General features: G+C 43.0%; 1 protein-coding gene across 2 annotated transcripts in view; it reads left to right on the top strand.

The window, feature by feature from the left end:
- Positions 1-2,957: 2,957 nt before the first annotated feature.
- PABPC1 (poly(A) binding protein cytoplasmic 1) overlaps positions 2,958-16,725 on the top strand; it is a 101,759-nt gene continuing 87,991 nt past the window's right edge. The window contains exons 1-2 of one of the 2 annotated variants that reach the window (XM_030217353.1): positions 2,958-3,082; positions 3,465-3,689. In XM_030217353.1, coding sequence (XP_030073213.1) covers positions 3,497-3,689 — 193 coding nt within the window. In that variant the 5' untranslated portion in view covers positions 2,958-3,082; positions 3,465-3,496. Of the gene's footprint in view, positions 3,218-3,464; positions 3,690-16,725 lie in introns of both variants that reach the window. The other variant, XM_030217345.1, reaches the window with a different exon arrangement.

Genomic DNA, 16,725 nt, shown 5'->3' with positions numbered 1-16,725 from the left:
GAGGAGGGGCATAACCCACAAGTCTCTGGATTGATCTGGGAACGCTATGGAAAATCCACTGTTTGTTTCTAGTATAAGCAGCATAAAGTCTGTTTTGCTGTTCTGAGATCTTGCCAAGTACTTGTGACCTGGATTGGCCACTGTTGGAAACAGGATACTGGGCTTGATGGACTTTCGGTCTGTCTCAGTATGGCAATGCTTATGTTCTTATCACGCCAAATGGCCAAGTAAAGATCAACCTTAGCTCATGGCTCAGAAACATGGCTTGGTAAAAAGCAAAAAGCAAAGGAGGCTCTGACATTCAGTCCCTTATTGCTAACATGGTTTTGCACAGTGAGTGCTGGTCGCACTAATACTGAGGACTTTATTCCCCTATTATACATTTTTTTAATGTGAAGTGGATATGGTTGACACAAGAATGACCCCTTTTTATGACATATTCATGCTTTGTTTGAAGACTTATTTTGAAATTTATATTGTCTCTTCAATCAGAATTAAATCTTGGTGGGATTTTCCTAAGTCAATCATCTTCTGCATGCTACTCGGCAGCTTTAAAGGGGGGGGGGGGGGTACCATTAAAATGTATTAGTCTACTACTAATCCCAATTATTAGTAACTAGATCTCATTGCATAACATGGAACCTATGCTTGATTAGCACAAGTTAGTGGTAAAATAACATATCTTACTTGTACCCCACATTGAGAGGAAGCCTTATGTTTAGTGCAGCGGCCTGAAAACCTGGGGAACTAGGTTACATTCCCACTGCAGCTCCTTTTGACTCTGGGCAAGTCACAGCAGTATATCAAATCCCACCCTCTTTCCCTTAAATCTTCTCATTACAAAGAAAAAAAAAATACAGCACCAGGACTTGATCACTAGTAAAGATTCAGATTAAGGGATATTGAACAATTTATACTGAAATTTTGAGAAGTTGTAACTGAATAATAATATAATAAATGTGTAAGGACCGTAACTCCCCATTAGAGACAAGCAATATGAGTTCTGTGTTAACGCTATCATAGGAGCCGACTCTGTGGGTGCTTGAGCACCCCCAATATAGAGAATATTCATTGAATGTGTCCAGGGAGGGGTTATTTCCACTGGGCTTAGCACCCCAATAATTTTCAAACATTGGCTCCTATGAACGCTATCGCTCATGAACCATGTTCCTTCAGGTAAGGAAAGCATAACAACACTCCAATAAACTGTAAACCATAATCCAATTGTCTTTGTTCTCCTAATCCCTGCTCTATAATAGTTTTACACCATCCTTGTAACATAGTAACATAGTAGATGACGACAGAAAAAGACCTGCACGGTCCATCTAGTCTGCCCACGATAAACTCATATGTGTATACCTTACCTTGATTTGTACCTGTCTTTTTCAGGGCACAGACCATATAAGTCTGTCCAGCAGTATTTCCCGCCTCCCAACCACCAGTCCCGCCTCCCATCACCTATGGCACAGACCCCGTATAAGTCTGCCCTCCCCTATCCTAGCCTCTCAACCACCAACCCCTCTTCCCCCCCCCCCCCCCCCCCCCCCGCCTATGGTCATTATTATTTGATTTGTGTCCATCAGATGTAAACAACACTGTAGACAGACACATAAGGGTAAAGTTTAATAAAGCATTTTCCAAGTGTAAAGCATGTTTTACACATACAAAATGACTATTATAATTTGCATAGGAGTACATGCATTAAAAAGGAGGAACAGTGTAAATGGTGCTTTTGGATAATCTAACAAATATAGAAGAGATCCATATATAAAATTTTTCAAAAATATTTTTGAGGGGTGGTTTAAGAATATCAGACATGCCGATCAACTGATTAAAGAAAAAATCATTCTTCTCTGATGCAGCTGGGATGGCAAAACGTGGCACTATGTGGGAATAGTGGAATAGTTTCTGTACAGCACAACTCCCAAATGAATAAAAGTTATTAAATCTATATGTAGCTGAAGTTAAAATTGAAGATTTCATCTGCCTAAGAAAAGTACTTATTGAAGATTTTGCACAAGTGATGGACACTGTTATTAAAAAGTATTTGTAAGAGAATTTTTTTTATATAGAGAGTATGGTAAAAAAAAAAAAAAAAAAAAGGACCAATGAGGTAAATTGTGTGGTGATCTGTGTGTTTGCATACATATGAGAAAAGTAGCCCACCCTCTGATGGCCCACAAAAATATTTCGTAAAACTTTATATAAGGATCTCTTCTCTCTCTCTCTCTCTCTCTATATATATATATATATATTTTTTTTTTTTTTCCGATCCTGTGACTCTGTTTGACCACGTGAGTTGTTTCAATTTTTGATAATCTATTCATACGAGTTGCCGGAAGCCGGCGTTGGTGCTTTACACTGACACCTGCTTCAGAGCACACGTAACTTTATGTAACAACTGTTGGCGATATTTGTGGGAGCCTATTTTATAAAGCATATACTTGTTCATCTTGCCTACATAAAACAGAGGCTTTTAAACAAATTTGTAGACGCCGTTATGAAATTATGTCTTGGAGATTACAGTCAACTAAAGACTTTATAGGTCACGCGTCTTTGTTTCTTGTACACTACACAACATAAGTTCTCTCAGAAAAAGATCCACCCTCCGAGTCCCCACCTACTTCTCAGCCAACTATCTTCAGTCAAAAAAGATCGCACGCAGATTCCAAACAAACGCCTTCCTGTTTCCGCCTTCACGTATTGCGTGTCGCCGTCAGTGCGTGAGGGGCTGACGTCATGGATCTTCTATAAATACCTGGCGGCAGTGCCCATCCTCTTCCCCTAACTCCCCGGCTGTTAGTGCTGTGCGTGTGAGCGTGTGCTCCGAAGCCTGGCCTCGGCACACATTTATTATTAAAAAAAAATATAAAAAAATAAAAAAAAATACAAAATCCTTCAAAAACCATCATAAAAAAGTTTTATTTTTTTCTTCTTTTTTTGAAGTTTTAATTAGGAAAAAAACCCACACACACGCAACAAAAAGGCAACCAAAAATTTAAAAATAAATAAAAACTGAAAAAAAAAAATCCCAGCAGTAACCAGTGAAACGAAGCTTTCGATCGCAGGGAATTCGGCAGCGGTGAGGACCTCGGGCTTATAAACCTCGTTGACGAGGCCTCTGTATTAAACTGTTGAAGCCGTATTTGCTGCTGTTCACCTCCGGCCGGAGGAAGCGCGCGAGCCTGCAGCGGAGCCCCGTCGTCTTTCTTCTCCGGTAACAGTTTCTCCCCGGACCTTCGGCTGTGTCGCGCGTGTGCGCGCGCTCCTATTCGCCCGTTAAACTTAGAACCGTCGTCGCCGCTGCCGCCGCCTGGCAGGGCCCGCGGTCCTCGGGTGGGGTGGGCGCGGCCTGGGGGCCCCGGGCGGCAGGGCAGTTTGTGTGTGTCTGTGTCTCTCTCTTTCTCTTTTTCTCTATCACTAACGCCCCGTCTCTCTTGTGTCTGTTTTTGCGGCTGCTGCAGTGAAGCTTGAGCCGTCCGACCTCCCGCGGAAGATGAATCCCAGTGCTCCCAGCTACCCGATGGCGTCGCTCTACGTGGGGGACCTGCACCCGGATGTGACCGAGGCCATGCTGTACGAGAAGTTCAGCCCGGCAGGGCCCATCCTCTCCATCCGGGTCTGCAGAGACATGATCACCCGCCGCTCCCTCGGATACGCCTATGTCAACTTCCAGCAGCCGGCCGATGGTGAGCTCCGGCGCACGGTCGCCTCTATTTAAAGGGTGTTTGGCTTTTCTGTCACATCTGCTACCACTGAGGACTGGTTTACCTATAGCCTCTTTTTCCCTCCTGTATCCCTAGAGGGGAGACACGCGCTTCTCCTGTTTTTTTTTTTTTTTTTTTCAGGGGACTCCTTCACCCTGTTTTGTCTTTTGGAAGTTTCCTATCTTCCTTCTTTTTCATCTTGTATTTTCCTCCTACCTTCTTTACTTTACTCTTCTGGGAGGTTGTCCTATCTTAGGCTCTTTTTGTATGTGTGCTACCTTTCTCTTATTCTGCAACCTTTGAGCGATTTCTATCTGGGTTAGTCCTTTTTATGTACTTCTACCCCACTTGTTTCTGGTGGCTTGGGATAGAAGTCTCCCCCCCCCCCCCCCCCACACTCATTTTGTCTTTGTGTCTCCCACTTTTGTACTAGCTTCTTTCCCCTCCCCAGCACTTCTTATTTGCTTGTCTACCACATTTTCCTACTATTGTCTGGTATGTTGCAGCTTATGCTCTTTATATTTAGTCTACAATCTATTCTGATTAGTGTCTGATGTACATATAGTTACTGTATTCTGAATGCCTTAGTGATTCTCCCAGCTCTGCAGAGGGATTCAGATTTGCATTGTGAGATCCTCAAAGTGTTTTCTTTTTTTTCTTTAGCACTAAAATGTCTGGAATTTTCTTTCTCTTGTTCTCCGCACCCCATTCCACAGGAAAGTGTCTGTAGTAATCACTTTTAGTCCAATTCTTTCACAAATGTGTGCAACAAGATTTTATGCTGAATACTTTAGAAATTGGTTTGCAAGCTTCCTTGTGAATAGTTTGGCAGATGGTCAACCTTAGGTTTATGAAATGTAAACTTTCTACAAATCAGTTGTATTTTAATGTGTACAAAATTGGTCCTACATTGGATAACTTGTGTATGCGTTAACCAGTTTCCAAGGTTTGAGCTCAATAAAACACAAATGAGCTGCATCAAGACATATGACAATAGTTCAGTTTTTTAGTGGCTTATGTGGAGATATAGATTTATGTAAGGAGGCAGAAATAGGATTTAAAAATCAATAAAATACATTGCAGAACTGAAGAGGAATGTCTCACAGAATGAGTCCAGATGAATACTCACCTGTACGGGGTGATGAGGTAACTGTGATATGGTACAAGAACTGGTAGTTCTTTACACTCCTTTACTCATAATGGCTCACTGTACAGCTGCATAACCAGATTCTCTTGTCTTCTTTTATCTCTCTGCTACAACAATTGTATTTCTTCCCTGTTATGGCACTGCCATAACAGACCTTTGTATGCCACATTGAGCTGCAAATAGGAGGGAAAATGTGGGCTTCAAGTGCAATAAATAAATACAAATAAATAGTATGTGCTGTTTGTCTGTTGATTACAGTGCCAAAAATGAGGGACCTTTATTCCTGCCATCATTCTGCTAGTATGGGCTCTCTAATTACTTAGGGGAAACATTCAGTACAAATAGGATTGAGTGGTAGAGTTAAAGTTCTCCTCTTATTGGATGAGATTATTTTTTATGGCTAAATTTTAAAAAATGCACTGAAATTGTGTTGGTTTCTAATAAACTTAGCAGTGGCAGCAGTTAATAATTGGAAATGCTTTAATTGTTGAATTAGCTTTTTATTAGGTTCTACTTAGTAATTTCTTTACTTTATTGGATTTATACCCCACACTTGTGGGAGTTGGTGACTCATTTCTGTGTGTTTTACATTAAGTTTGCTCAGATATACAAATGGAGGTCTGTCTGTCTGAGCCGCCATTTCATGAGTGGGTTTATAATTGACTGTGAAGTGACAAAGTGTAGTTATTTTTTAAGTTGACTAGTGGGAAGTGGTGGCTCCTTAGAAGCTTAGGTAGAAACGGCGACTGCTCACTGCCAGTGGGTGTGGTCTGTTGTAAACAAGTTAGCAATCTTCTAAGAGCAAGTAGCTAATGGTTTGCTATTTTGTTTCTGAAGTGACATTTGGTGAAACTTAGTTTTAAAAGACTAACAGACTTCTCCAAGGGTTTTTTGTGTGTTGGGGGGGGGGGGGGGGGGTCTAGCAAATATTTTACTGTATTTGTGCATATATAGTTAAGATATTCTACTGGTAATATGTTTTTAGCTAGGAGAAGCTATAACACTCCACCTCAGATAAATATCCTAACCTTATAACCTTTAGAAAAATACTCAAAAATAGAAGGTGAAGTTCTTAAAAATAAGAATAGAAACATTTTTTGTGGACCATCACAGAATGCTTAATATCCTCCTTTCGTTAAGCAACAGCCATACTTCCTCATAGGTCCAATTATTTGCTATTAAATCTGTACTTTAAAGTACTTTGAGAAATAACATAGTAAATGACGGCAGATAAATACCTGTACGGTCCATCCAGTCTGCCCAACAAGATAAACTCATTTTACATGGTATGTGATACTTTATATGTATACCTGAGTTTAATTTGTCCTTGCCATTCTCAGGGCCGCCGAGAGACTGAGCTGGGGCAAGGCCACGCCCCCCCATCGCTACTTAAGCCGCTGGTGCTGCAGTCCTGTCTCCACCCGCCCACCCCAGCCCCCCTCCATCCGCCATCGGGCCCCCTGCATTCAAATCGGCAGCACTTCACCTCCGTGTGAAAGCACAGTGGCAGATCGCCTCCCTTCCCTCCGTGTCCCGCCCTCGTCTGATGTAACTTCCTGTTTGCGAAGGGAGGCGATCTGCCGCTGCGCTTTCACATGGAGGTGAGACGCTGCCAATTTGAATGCAGGGGGCCCGATGGCAGACGGAGAAGGACTGTCGACGGAGCCAAGGGCGGATGGTTGAGACTGGGGACTGCAGCGCCGGGCCCCCCTTGGAGGCCTGGGTCTGGGGAATTTTGTCCCCCCTGCCCCCCCCCCCCCCCCCCCCCCCCCACCCGGCGGCCCTGGCCATTCTCAGGGCACAGACCATAGAAGTGTGCCCAGCACTCTTCTTGTACTAAGTTCTGAATGTAACATTGAAGTCCCTTAAAATTTACACTCCAGCCCATCCCTATCTAGTCACGATCAGGGAGTAGACCGCAGAAGTCTGCCCAGCACCAGTTTTGTTTCCCAATTATCGGCATCTCCGCTAAGATTCCGCGGATCCATTCCTTCAAAACAAGATTCCTTTGTGTTTATCCCATGCATGTTTGAATTCCATTACTGTTTTCATCTCCACCACCTCCCACGGGAGGGCATTCCACGTATCCACCACCCTCCCCATGTAAAAATTCTTCCTGACATTACTCCTGAGTCTACCCCCCCCCCCCCCCCTTCAACTTCAATTTATGTCCTCTAGTTCTACCGCCTTCCCGTTTTCGGAAAAGGTTCGTTTGTGGATTGATACCTTTCAAATATTTGAACGTCTGCATCATGTCACCCCTGTTTCTCCTTTCTTCCAAGGTATACGTGTTCAGGTCAGCAAGTCTCTCAAACGGTTTGCAATGCAAATCCCACTTTTGTAGCTTTTCTTTACACAGCTTCCAGTCTTTTTACATCTTTAGCAAGATAACGGCTTCCAAAACTGAACACAATATTCCAAGTGGGGCCTCACCAATGACTTGTAGAGGGGCATCAACACCTTCTTTCTGGTTATGCCCTTCTCTGTGCAACCTAGCATCCTTCTGGCCATGGCCATCGCCTTGTCGCATTGTTTCTTCACCTTCAGATCCTCAGACACCAACACCCCAAGGTCTCCTGAGACTACTACTACTATTTAGCATTTCTGTAGCGCTACAAGGTATCTCTCTTTAGAGTTTCTGCACCCCAAGTGCATCACTCTACACTTCTTGGCATTAAATTTTAACTCCCAGACCCTCAACCATTCTTATAAGGTTCGGAGATCCCTTCTCATCGTTTCTACTTCCTCCAGGGTATCCACTCTATTGGCTATTGTCGTGTCATCCACAAAAAGGCAAACCTTTCCTTCCAACCCTTCAGCAATATCTCCCACAAATATGTTAAACAGAATAGGCCCCTGTACCGACCCCTGAGGAACTCCACTGCTCACCTTCGTTTCCTTCGACTGGATTCCATTTACCATCACCCTCTGCCACCTGTCGGTCAACCAGTTTCCTATCCAGTTCACCACTTTCGGTCCTAATTTCAACCCTTTTCAGCTTATTCATGAGTTTTCTGTGGGGGATCGTATCAAAGGCTTTGCTGAAATCCAAGTAGATTACATCTAGCGCACATCCTTCATCCAGTTCTTTGGTCACCCAGTCAAAGAAGTCAATGAGATTCGTTTGGCAGGATTTTCCTTTGATAAAGCCATGTTGCCTCAGGTCCTGTAACCCGTCGGCTTCTAGAACATTAACGATCCTTTCTTTCAGCAGCAACTCCATTATTTTTCCTACCACCGACGTGAGACTTACCAGTCTGTAGTTTCCCACTTCTTCCCTGTCTCCACTTTTGTGAAGAGGGTCCACATCCGCTCGTCTCCAATCCCGGCAAACCTCTCCTGACTCTAAAGATCTATTAAGTCTTTAAGAGATCCTGCCAGGACTTCTCTGAGCTCCCTCAGTATCCTGGGATGTATCCTGTTCAGCCCCATAGCTTTGTCCACCTTCATATTCTCCAGTTCTTTCTTTCTTCTGTAAACTGCGCAGTATCCACTCTATTCCCAGATGTTCCCTTGGCAGCCGACCTCGGTCCTTGTTCTGGATTTTCTTCCGTGAATACCGAAGAGAAATAATTGTTTTACCACATTCGCTTTATCTTCATCACTCTCCACATAGCCATTCTCATTATCTTTCAGTCTCGCAATTCCATTCCTATCTCTTCTCCTTTCTCCAATATATTTGAAAAAGGACTTGTCACCTCTCTTTACATCTTTAACCATTTTTTTCTTCCGCTCGTGCTTTCGCTAGCCGTATTTCCCTCTTTGCTTCTTTGAGTTTAATCTGATAATCTTTTCCATGATCCTCTCGTTGCGTTCTTTTGTATTTCGATATATTTGATCTTCTCTGGGAAAAGGTGACTAAAGTCACCAGAAACAAACAAAAAAAAAAGAGGTTTTAATTAATTATTAGAGCAAACAATCTGTAATTCAACAGTCCAAACCTCATTCTTTTATGTGAAAAATTAGTTCAAATATGTAACTTTTTCAGTCTGCTTATGGGACCCATTACATGAAAAATTGAACATTCTCAACATTTTGGATCTGCTACTTTAGTTACCTTTTCCTAGAGAGTCACATATTCTTATTTGTAACAATCATTGTATTCTCATTTCCAAAAAGTTAAAAGTACTTACCTTAGTTGATCAGCATAAAATTATTACAGGCAGGGCCGCAGGGCTGGCTTATCCATTGGACCAGGTGAGGCTCTGGCCCAGGGCACTGGTGATTAAGGGTGCCAAACCACCCTGCCTCTGACCTCATCTGGTCTACAGGCTAAGCCTTTTCTTCCTTTCCCTGTGGGTACAGCAGTGCTCCCTCACCTCTCTCCCTCCCTCGTGGTCTTGCAGAGTCTACGTCAGTTGCCAACAGCAGCAACATGACTGGCTGTCTTTGGCCAGCCCCTGGGTCTTTCCTCTGCCGCATCCTCCTTCCTCTGATGCAATTTCCTGTGGGAGAGATGTGGCAGAGGGAAGACTTGGGCTGGCCAAAGGCTTGCAGAACCATGGTGGAGGGAGGGAAGTGAGGGAGCACTGTCGGACTCGCAGGAAGGGGGACAGAGACTGGGGGGGGGGGAGATGCAGAATGTGGGGGGGGGGGGGAGGGGCACCAGAAGCGATACAATGGGGAGGGGGTGCCACCAGAGCAAGCTGGCTCAGGGCACCACTTTCTCCTGAGCCAGTTCTGATCACAGGACCTCCTGTGATGCTCATGTTTTGCATAAGCTGCATCAGGAAGTGGTACCTGAAAAACAATTGATTATCAGTCACCAAAAAAATTCAGCTATCTCAAATATCTTTAAATTCTTAATTTTGGCGTCCACATTATACCTGAATTGTTCATTCACATTGCATACTCAGTGGGATGGTGGGGATTATGAACAATACTTGGATTATAAAGAGCATAGATGGATTTATGAATTAAATATTGTCATGGTGGGAGTGGGGCTTGAATGAGGAATTGGATGAATGTCGCTGGTTTAAGCCAATTGGCTCTGATCAGTTGACCTATAGAAAGTGGGTTGTAAAAACGCTGGTGCCATTTTGGACACTGGCTATGCAGTGTGAACAAACAATTCAGGTATAATGTGGATGCTAGAGATTAATTTTAAAGAATTTAAGGATATTTGAGTGTTGATCTCTTTTTGGGTGATAATTGATTAGTTTTCAGGTACCTCGTCCTGACCCAACTTATGTGAAACATGATCATATCAGGAGGTCCTGTGATATTTTGAAGATAAGTACTTTAACTTTTTGGAAATGAGAATGCAATGATTGTTACAAATAAAATATTTCTCAAGCACTTTAAAGCAGAGATTTAATAGCAAAAAATCAGACCTATGAGGAAGCATGGCTGTTGCTTAATGAAAGGAGGATTTTAAGTATGCCTTCTGATAGTCCACAAAAATTCACCTTTAAGAATTTTGAATCAGCTATTTTTTTTGTGTATTTTTCTAAAGGTGATTGAATCAACTATTTTTTTTGAGTATTTTTCTAAAGGTGATAAGATTAGGATGTATATCTGTGGTGGTGTTAAGATATTCTAGACATTGCAGAACAGTATCACCGCTGCTGGCCAAAGCACAGGCTATGAATTCCCTCACCATCTGACTTAAGATGATAGCAATTTAAACTTAGTTCCTGGAAGTTAAATTACAAGAAATGTCCTTGATTTTCTGTCAGTATTGTGTAACTGGTTTAGTAAGAAGTACGTTACGCTGCCTCTTATAAAGGTCCTCATACTTCAGCTGGCCAAATTGTTGAGAAATTCCAAGTGCTGAATTCTCCCTTGAATATTTCCTGTTCTAGTTAGAAAATATTTGCTGTTTGCCAGCACTTCCATTTACATACAACATCCCACACTGTGCAACGTATTTTGGGTTCCCTAGGACAAAGACAGAAAAGAGATGAAAAAAGGAGCCAGTTTACATTTTTTGAGAGGTAACTTTGCCAAAGTAGAGAGGTATGTTGAATTGTTTGCCAGAGAAACAGGAGAAACTTTAAAAGAAAATGAGTTTCTTGGCATTTGTGTACAGTCAATCCTACTCATGTGAAATGGGAAGAGAGGTAATTCCCATGCAGCTTAAAATGAAAACGAGGTGACATTTAAAATCATGAAATGGACAGTCTTTAAAGAAGGTAACAGTGTAAATGCTCAGCCAGCTTGTTAATATTGTTGGAAGATTCTTTGAAAATATCAATAAAATAGAACATAATGTTCAGATCATTTTGTGGACTTATTGGAAAACAATTAATGGAGAAGGATAGAAAGTGCAAATCGTGCATTATATTTGTTTCAGTTCTTACAGTAGAAAGACTGCATGAGGGAGATGAGCCCCAAAAGGGAACTAGACCTAAGCAATCTGAACATTTTTTATAACCCATATGAAAAGAGCACAAGTTAGTTTAAATTTGTCTAAGGTTATTTTGAAACATTACTAAACAAAATTATTTGAGGAATCTTAACTAATCCAGTTCCACAGGACTGTTAATACCATCTAGTCTCCCTATTTAGTAAGAGGATGTTGGAAGATTTTGATAAACATAGTTTCCTTCTGTGTCAAAGTTTACATAGGATTGACTACTAATCAGTGGACAGGCATTTTCAAAATGCTAGATGAGATCACCATATGCTCTGGTCTTTCCAGTATTAGAGTCAGGCTGAGGGGAATAAGCCTGATGGGGTACACAGTATCAAGAGCACATAAAAATTATGAACTGCTGGGGGAAACACTGGATGTCTGTGGCAGACATGCAGATACAGTTGAATAATTCAGAAGTTGTTGGATTTTTGGGAAGAGAGGACACATACAGACGACTTCCCAGTTCAAGACTAAGCTAAACATGAAGCTTATAAGATTTTTTTTTTTAGAATATTGGTTGTCAATACCAAATGAGAAATATTACTAAAACTTTTGTTAGAATCTTTGATATACTAATTTTCAAATTTCCTAATTTGTATTTAGAGAGCATTTGAGTTGAAGTTTTTCTGAAAGGGAAGTACCAGTGGATGCTAATGCTATATATTCCAGATCAGAACAAATTAACAAATTTGTACCACTATTCCCTAGTTTACCAGTTACCCAGAGAAAGGAGTAAACAGCAACATACACAGTGCAGGGTTTGCCTATTTGAGGGATAAAGATAGACTGAGTAAAGAAGTGGCAGGTGATATATGGAAAAGTACATTTCACTTGGAAGTATGCTGCATTTTCTGAGTGTTGTATTCCAACATGTCACTACCTATTAACACCAGTAATGAGACTTGCTGAGTTTGATTATAAACAGGAATGTGTGCACAAAGAAAAGCAGCAAAACATAGGGCATAGTAGCTTATCAGTGGTTCTCAAACCTGGTCGTGGCGGCACACCAGCCAGTCAAGTCTTCAGGAAATCCACAATGAATATTCATGAAAGAGATTTACATGCAGTGAATATTCGTTGTGGATATTCTAAAAACTTTACTGGCTGGGGTGCCTTCAGGACCAGATTTGGGAATCACTGGCTTATATTAAATGAGAACAGTGGGGCAAAGATGGCTTTATGCCTTTGTGCAGTTCAATTGTGGGCACCCATCAGAGTATCTAAATGTTAGAAAAAACATCAAGTTAATAAAAGGAGATGCATATTTATATTTCCATGACATCCCCAAAGGGATTGATCCAGATTTGCAGGTTATGCCCGTTTGCCGGCAGGTGAAGATAGAGCACTAACGAGCTGTACATTCTGACTAAGCCAGTGTTCTCTGTCTCCAGCAGGCGGATAGCAGCTCATTGTTCATCTTTATGGCCTCCTGGCTTTCCTTTGGGAGGTTACAGTTGAATTGAGGGGTGAAACACTGAATAAGCTCTTCAGGATGTAAACTGGTGCCAGGTCCCTCCCCTCTTCCCCCACCACCACCACAACGTTTCATGGAGAAAATGCTCCTTATGACTGACATTCTCCTGCCTCTTGTTTAAGAAAAAAAGTCATTTTTCTTGGAGAGGTGCTTGTACTTTCAGGTGCCTTTGACTAACTTAACCAGCAATTTTTCTTTCTCTGCTCTGGTAAGTTACATTACTTTAATAACAACTGCTAGTGAAACGCTGTTCCCGGTGTAGGAGCCGGAGAACATCGGGTCAGTGCACTGTGTGTGCTAGCCAAGTGGAGAAAACAGCAGAATTTTGGAGCCTTGGCTCTAGGGGTGAGGAGGATTTTAGTCCCACGGGTTCAGCCACAGTCTGCAGTGCAGCAGCGGTCATCTTGGATTCCTCCTGTAGTGCCATGCTGGTTTTACTGCTCAATACTTTGGCTTTGGTTTTCTTTTCCTCTGAAGTTAGGGAGTCAGATTCAGGGCAAAATGCATGTTCCTAGCCCTTTTCTCCAACATTCGTGCTTGTGTTACATCAAGCTTATTTACTGAAACATCAGCCCGAAAGTGTGGTAAATGTCTCCTTAGCCTGCTCTATCTGAGCAGGTTTCAAAGAAGCACAGGTTGGATACTTCTAAAGATTTTGATGCAGTATCTCTTCCTTCTCTGCATGGTTCAGAAGGGGCGCTTTCTGTTAATTTTGTCCATTCTGCCTCACAGGATTTAAGGAAAGAGGACCTTCTAGGTGGGGAGGGGAATGACCCTATGGCGGCTAGACTTTTTCGTAAAGGATTATTGCCATTACTAAAGCTTTAGAAGTTCTCCATATTTCCTCTTCACATTCTAAGGGATTCTCTGTGTCACCATCTATTATGTCAGGGACAAAAGAACCCCCAGAATCCTTTTCATGTTCTTGAAGCTATGCAGGAGTTCATTACAGCTCAATAGGAGGTTCCTGATGTCCATTTCACGGTGGCAAGAGCCATGACACGTCTTTACCCTATTTTTTCTTTTTTTTTTTATTTGAAAGAAGTCTTTATTGTTCAATGGAACATAACGTAACATAACATACATTGCACAAACATCAAATAAGTGCTATTCTATGGTAAGTACAAAAATTCTTGTAAGAGCTTCTCCATTGTGGTGATTATCAGTTTCATCATTCAAATATTAACATCACGTAACTTCAAATTTTATCGTTTATACCATTTTTCCCCCTTCCCTTCCCCCCCCCCCCCCCCACTGCCCACCCTCCCTCCAAGAGGACACAGCTAACCGTTAACAAGCATATTACACTCAGATAATCAACATGCTAAGCTGATAAGTCTTCAGAGGGAACACTGTTCCAAACCAGTTTCCATTTTCCCATCTGATTTTTGCGCTCAGCCATCAATCTCTCCATTTCACTTACATACCTCAGTTTGCGAAGCCATTTTGTTATTGGGGGAACCCCCTCCCTTCGCCAGTGTGAGGCTACAACCACTCTTGCCGTTCCCACTACATGAGTCGCCAGAGTCTGTTTACATGCTGTTAGGCCTGCAATCCGGGCAGAGAACAGAAACACCTCAGGAACCCATGGGATTGTACCTCCCAACCATTTCTGCATCCTAAAGTGGACCGCTCTCCAAAATGCACGGATTTTGATGCAGCCCCACCATATGTGCCCCATTGTGCCCCTGTGTCCACAGCTCCGCCAGCACATACCCGAGGAGGACGGAAATATCCTCTGTAAACGAGCAGGGGTGAGGTACCACCTGTATAATACTTTCACTGCGTTCTCCTGCAGGGGTACATGTGTCGACACTCTCACCACGCTTCTTTCTATTCTCTCCCATTCAGGTTCCTCCAGGCACCTACCCAGTTCCCTTTCCCATCTATTCCTATGCTCCTCCCTATAAATTGTCTGCTGACTTATGATGAGGTATAGATGACTGATCAGGCCTCGAGAGGTTGCAAACTTCTCGCACACTTCCTCCAGCTCCAGCGTTTGACGCTTCATCACTTCTCGCACCGCTTTAGTCTGGAGAAAATGCGCCAATTGACGATAGGCAAATTCACCTCCCTCTACCCCTGGGTATCTCTCCTTCAAGGCCTGAAAAGACAGCAATGAGTCCCCATCAAACATTTGACCCCATTTTCTCACCCCTATCTCGTACCATTTAGTAAATACCCCCTTGGTGGTACCCGGTAGGAATAGAGGATTAAAGGCTATGGGAGTGTCACGGGTCAATATGCACTGTCTCTTTGGGAATAAGCTGTCCCAATAATAAAGTGTTGTAGTTATAGATGGGCAGGCTCGCTCCTCCAGAGTTCTGAAAGATTTTGGTAACCACATAATGGCACTCAATGGTTTCTCACCCAAGGAGTGTTGTTCTATGTGCACCCATTGACGGTCAGGATAATCCTGATGCCATTCGAGTGCCGCTTTCCCTTGTGCTGCTCTATAGTACCAGGCAAGATTGGGCACTCCCAGCCCCCCCCCCTCTCCGCTCTTTGTATAAGAGGGACCTCGCCAGCCTAGGGTGCTTTCCGGCCCAGACGAACCGCACCAATTTATCTTGTAAAGAAGCTATAAATCGCCTGGGCATCATCACAGGCAGCACCTGGAAAAGATATAGTAGGCGGGGTAGTATGTTCATTTTGAGAATAGCTATTCGCCCAAACCAGGATATTCCCAGTTCTCCCCAACGCTCTAGGTCCTCTGCAATAGTTTTACCCAAACCCTTATAATTGGCATTAAAGAGTTCCGAGTAGTCCCCAGTCAAATTGACTCCTAAGTACTTGATTTGTTTATGCGCCCATCGGAATGGAAAGGAGATCTTTAGGGTGTCCACCACGTCCTCAGGAAGCGTCACGTTCAGGGCCTCTGATTTGGCCATGTTAACTTTAAACCCTGATACAGCAGAATATTCCGCCATTATACTCTCAAGATGTGGGAAGGTGGTTAGAGGCCGTGTTATCAGCATCAGTACATCGTCAGCGAATAATGCTATTTTATGGGTTCTATCTGCTATTCTGACTCCTGAGATAGTAGGATCCGAGCGCACTCGAGCTGCAAAAGGCTCCATCACCATAGCAAACAATAAGGGTGATAGAGGGCACCCCTGTCTGGTGCCTCTGTACAGCGTAAACATCTCGGAGTTTCCACCATTGACCCGGACACAGGCCCTTGGGGATTCATAAAAAGCCTGAATCCACCTCCTAAACTGCATTCCAAACCCCATAGTTCCCATTACCTTATGCAGAAAGGGCCAGTGAACCCGGTCAAAGGCTTTCTCTGCGTCGAGGCTTAAAATACAGAGCGGCTTCTGATTTCGCTTAGCTAGGTACATGATGTCCACCACTCTTCTAATATTATCCATCGCTTTCCTGTATGAAACAAAGCCTGTCTGGTCAGGGTGGATAAGCACTGGGAGAATAGGGGCCAGCCGGTTTGCCAGCACCTTGGCCAGGATTTTTACGTCAGCATTTAAGACCGATATAGGTCGATAGGATCCACATTCGCATTTATCTTTTCCTGGTTTAGGTATTACTGCTATCCATGCCTCCATCATTGACATCGGCAGAGGCCCCCCTTTCCCCACCTGGTTAAACAAGTCTGCCAATAGGGGCGCTAGTTCTGGGGCGAATTTCTTGTAAAATTCATTGGGCAAACCGTCCAACCCAGGTGATTTACTCGATGGCAGGCTACGAATAGCCACCTGAATTTCCTTAGGGGTTACCGGTTCATCTAAGAAAGCCTGCTGATGTTGATTCAAAGAGGACAGCTCACTGCCTTGTAAATATTGGTCTACCAAGTCCGGGGGAGGGTTAAGTTCTTGGGCATACAGTTCTTGGTAGAATTCCCTGAACCGCTTACGTATGTGTTCAGATTTATCTAAGTCCCTCCCACCTACTTCACGTATCTTTAAGATAGTCCGCTCGGCTTTTTGCCGGCGCGTTCTAATAGCTAGGAGGCGCCCCGCCTTATTGGCAAATTCATACGAGCTCACTCTTGTCTTTGCTTGTAACAAGCCAATTTGTTCTG

This window comes from Microcaecilia unicolor, chromosome 1 (genome assembly GCF_901765095.1).
Source record: "Microcaecilia unicolor chromosome 1, aMicUni1.1, whole genome shotgun sequence".
NCBI classification, from domain to species: Eukaryota; Metazoa; Chordata; class Amphibia; order Gymnophiona; family Siphonopidae; genus Microcaecilia; species Microcaecilia unicolor.
The sequence above is the reverse complement of the archived record's forward strand: the minus strand, read 5'-3'. Positions and strand labels throughout refer to the sequence as shown.